The sequence below is a fragment of the Etheostoma spectabile genome, chromosome 11, assembly GCF_008692095.1.
Source record: "Etheostoma spectabile isolate EspeVRDwgs_2016 chromosome 11, UIUC_Espe_1.0, whole genome shotgun sequence".
Taxonomy (NCBI): domain Eukaryota; kingdom Metazoa; phylum Chordata; class Actinopteri; order Perciformes; family Percidae; genus Etheostoma; species Etheostoma spectabile.
Genome location: NC_045743.1, coordinates 19,146,856 through 19,150,669, shown reverse-complemented (window position 1 = coordinate 19,150,669; position 3,814 = coordinate 19,146,856). Strand labels below are relative to the sequence as shown.

Genomic DNA, 3,814 nt, shown 5'->3' with positions numbered 1-3,814 from the left:
GGTCACTTAAATGTTAAAAATGGTTGTAGGACCTTCAAGACAAAAAAATAAATACAACGGAATAAGAATCTCACGGACATTGATATCACACACAGAGCAGTACAAGCTAAACCAATCTCCTCTAAAAAACGTCTCATATGTCTCGGGAGTCACACTGTGAAGAAATAAATATTATGACTTATACAGTTGACAAACTACCCTGCCATAATGACATTTACTTATGCCAATAATCAACATAATAATGTCATATGTTATATTGATATTACACCAACAGCAAAGCTACACAAGCATTTGTGTTGTCTAAAACAGTTCTTCTGCATAAAAAATAAACATAATAAACATTATAATTCATATAAAGCACAAACTTTTTACATTTCTTCAAAAAAGGCCCAAATATGTGCTAAATCTAGAACCAGTGTCTCCATTCTCCGTTGTAAACGGTAGTTATCTATGTTGTCCGCTTCTTTATATCTATAACATACTAGACTAGTTGGAGTTGGAGGATTACTATCTTTCCCACTCTATACTCTTTGCTCTCGCTGTCGCCCATATATGGGCATAATGCTTACCTTCACTTCCGTAAACAAACGAAAGTGAACGCACAGAGAGGAGACACGGAGCACGGAGCTAGCGGCAAAAACTAGCAAAAACGTGATGAATTATGGACGTCAAGTGGATAAATCTTGGATGTAACAGTTTGAATTAAATGCTCAACAACCCCAAAAAAGGCACAAGTTCTAGGCTGGATAGAAAATCACCTGTAAAGGCAAGAAAGACCCGGAAGAGACCTCCGTGACCGTTAGCTTGTTAGCTGTTAGCTGCAACAATTGGTAAGTTTCTGTCTTTTATGGTTATTAAATGATTAAAATATGAATCAGAGGTGCTGTTTTAGGTCGTGCACGAGCCTCACGGCTCCAGAGTAAATGATAAGACACTATGAATGCTGACTCACCATTGGCCCAGGCTTTCCGAGGTTACCAGGGTCACCACGTTTACCCTAAAAAAAACAACACAAAACTCTTGTGAGTTATAATCTGCAGTTAAACACTGAGATAAGGCTCTCCCTTTGTAAGTGCCCCGTTTTACAGACAGCTGTCACAAAACAATTCATACACAGTACCATATAATCGTCAATACTTTTCAAATTTATGACAGAGATAAAAATGCACGGTAGAGCAGATATTAGTAATTAAAAGTGGGGTTATGCTTACTGCTACGCCACTGGGTCCAGAGCGTCCTCTCTCCCCTGGCATCCCAGCAGGACCCTATTACACACAGACAGTGACAGATTACAGTTGGCCTCCGTTCAATGCAAAAGTTGAAAGTCAGGAAGTTCAGAGGGTTATTTACAGTATACTGGATATAGCCTTGTCTCCTTCGAGATAAGAGCAGACAGCTAATTCAGAGTAGTCTCTGTGCTGCAGTCCACATACACTCATAGTAGACATCCACTCTAGCTCTAGGGAGACATTAAAGGGGCTCCAATCAACATGCAGAACAGTAATATAGCAGCAAACAACTAGTTTCAATAGAATGGTATAGTGGAGTAATGGCATCCTGAGCAGAGAAGGAAGTCAGTGTGTGTGTGTGTGTGTGTGTGTGTGTGTGTGTGTGTTGTAATCCGAGCTTCATTATTGTCTATTGGTAGACGGTCCATCTGTGTGTGTATTAAGCGCCAAGGGCCGTGAAAAAACGTTTTGGTATTTGATGAGTTGCGGAACGGCTTGTGAGAGCCGTGTGGAGGCAACACATTTTCATGAACAGGTTCTTATGATGTTGTATGAAATTACAGCAACCATGTGGTCGTGTTTTCTTTTCTTTTTTTTTTCAGTAATTCAAGTATAGCCCATTTAACAAAGAAAACATTAGAATATAACTTACCATAGGTCCAGGTGCTCCCATTTGACCAGGGGGCCCTGTGGCACCCTACAAAAACCACAGACACAAGGACTTGTTTAGTGATGAGAATGCAATGCTACATGGCAAGATGTTTTACTTTAGCAAGGCATGGAATTAGTTAACTAATTAAATCAAACAGGATTTTACTTAACCAACTACAGTAGAAATAAGCTTTTCAACTAAACTGACTGGCAGGCTGAAAATAGTTTTTATTTGAATTAATTCGTACCTTGGATCCAACAGCTCCAGTTTCACCTTTTTGGCCAAGTATTCCAGCATGGCCCTGTTAACAAAAACAGAAGAAAAACATGTAGAAAAGGAGAAAAAAAGCCATACAAAGCCAGTTATCTTTCTATATATACAGTAAATATTCTGTAACGTTATAGAAAATCTCTACTCACTCTGTGACCCTTCAGTCCGGGAGGCCCGGGGGTACCTGGAAATCCTCTGGATCCCTGTAATAGGTGTCATTAAACAGCGTTGTTAGGTGTATCTATTGAAGGTGCACTTGTAACACACAACACAGAGACTTATTTTGTGTAATTTGAATGACAGACAGAAGATCCAGTGTGTGCAGTGGTGTGACGGAGGAATAGAGGTCTAGAAGCTTACTGGTGATCCAGGGAATCCCATTTCTCCGCTATTTCCCGATTTGCCTGGTTCTCCCTGTGTGAAGGCACGACATGTACACCTTACAAACTTGGATTTGGCTGCAACATGTTTTAGCAGTGAAAGTGGAATAAATGCCACCAAATCACACATCACAGTCATCAAGATGTTTGGAAACAGAGACACATGACACTTAAATTATGACATTTTTCACAACAATGTTACAGACATAGTCTTTTATCTTGGATTTGAGGGAAACTCTTAATTTGGCATGGACAACAAAATGTTTGCAGCTCACTGATGATACGTAATTATAACGACACATTTTCTTACTGATTACAGCTTTACTGTAACTGAAAACACACAATTACAGTGTCACCAGTTTCCTACTGACGCAGTTTTCAGTAGGAAACAATTACTTACATCTTCACCTGGTTTCCCTGGAGGGCCCTCAGGTCCCCTTTGCCCAGGTGGACCCTGAAAAAAGCCAGAATGTAAACACCCAGCGACAACCCATCCTTCTGAAATCCATCACAGTGAAATGAAAACGCATTCATGACAACCCAGCTGTGTATGAACACTAGGCGTGGTGTTGAGAAGCAGAACACCAAAACCATGTAAATCACGTGTAAAACCACACCAAGTGTATTGGTGTTTTGACCGTACACACAAATTGTAACGAAGAATTATGTTTTACCATATGCCCTGGATCGCCGACATCTCCAGGTGGTCCTTGGGGTCCAGATTGACCCTTAGAAAGGCAATGGGAAATGACACAACATTTAAAAGACGGGCAGGGATTGAAACGAAATAATAAAATGTAGAATGAGGTGGGAGTCAAAGCTGGCTGAAGATGCTGTGGACTTACAGGTGAACCGTTTGGCCCGGGGGGGCCTCTTGCTCCAGCCTCACCCTAAAACAAACGGGATGCAAAATCAAATAAGAAACAGGATGGAGCATAGTCATAAAAGGCCAGAAATAGTTAAATGTGCTCCTTGGAGTTAGAGCAACAGCATGAGAAGAATACAGGGGAGAACTAAAGTGATGTTTTCTCTGAGACACTCAGTGGATTTATGGATTCAGTTTTTTAAGAATCCTTATAAACTCATGTCAGATGGCTGCCAAAGCACAGACAACAGAGTCTTTAATTACCGGTCCGTTCCCCACCTGACTAGTGTTCAAAAAATTCCATTAAAGCATATATGTTAATACTAAGGGTGTCACGATTCTCCAAATCCACCACAATAAGAGCCACTTACCTAATTTTTAGTATTGAGTAAAAGTTGACATATTCCAGTCTGTGATT

General features: G+C 40.4%; 1 protein-coding gene across 1 annotated transcript in view; it reads right to left on the bottom strand.

The window, feature by feature from the left end:
• Positions 1–3,814, bottom strand: part of col5a2a (collagen, type V, alpha 2a) — a 35,902-nt gene that overhangs the window by 21,215 nt on the left and 10,873 nt on the right. The window contains exons 10-18 of the mRNA XM_032530371.1: positions 3,377–3,421; positions 3,206–3,259; positions 2,932–2,985; positions 2,512–2,565; positions 2,301–2,354; positions 2,129–2,182; positions 1,882–1,926; positions 1,212–1,265; positions 953–997 (exon numbers count right to left, since the gene is read on the bottom strand). Of these exons, the coding sequence (XP_032386262.1) occupies positions 953–997; positions 1,212–1,265; positions 1,882–1,926; positions 2,129–2,182; positions 2,301–2,354; positions 2,512–2,565; positions 2,932–2,985; positions 3,206–3,259; positions 3,377–3,421 (459 nt within the window). The remainder of the gene's footprint in view (positions 1–952; positions 998–1,211; positions 1,266–1,881; positions 1,927–2,128; positions 2,183–2,300; positions 2,355–2,511; positions 2,566–2,931; positions 2,986–3,205; positions 3,260–3,376; positions 3,422–3,814) is intronic.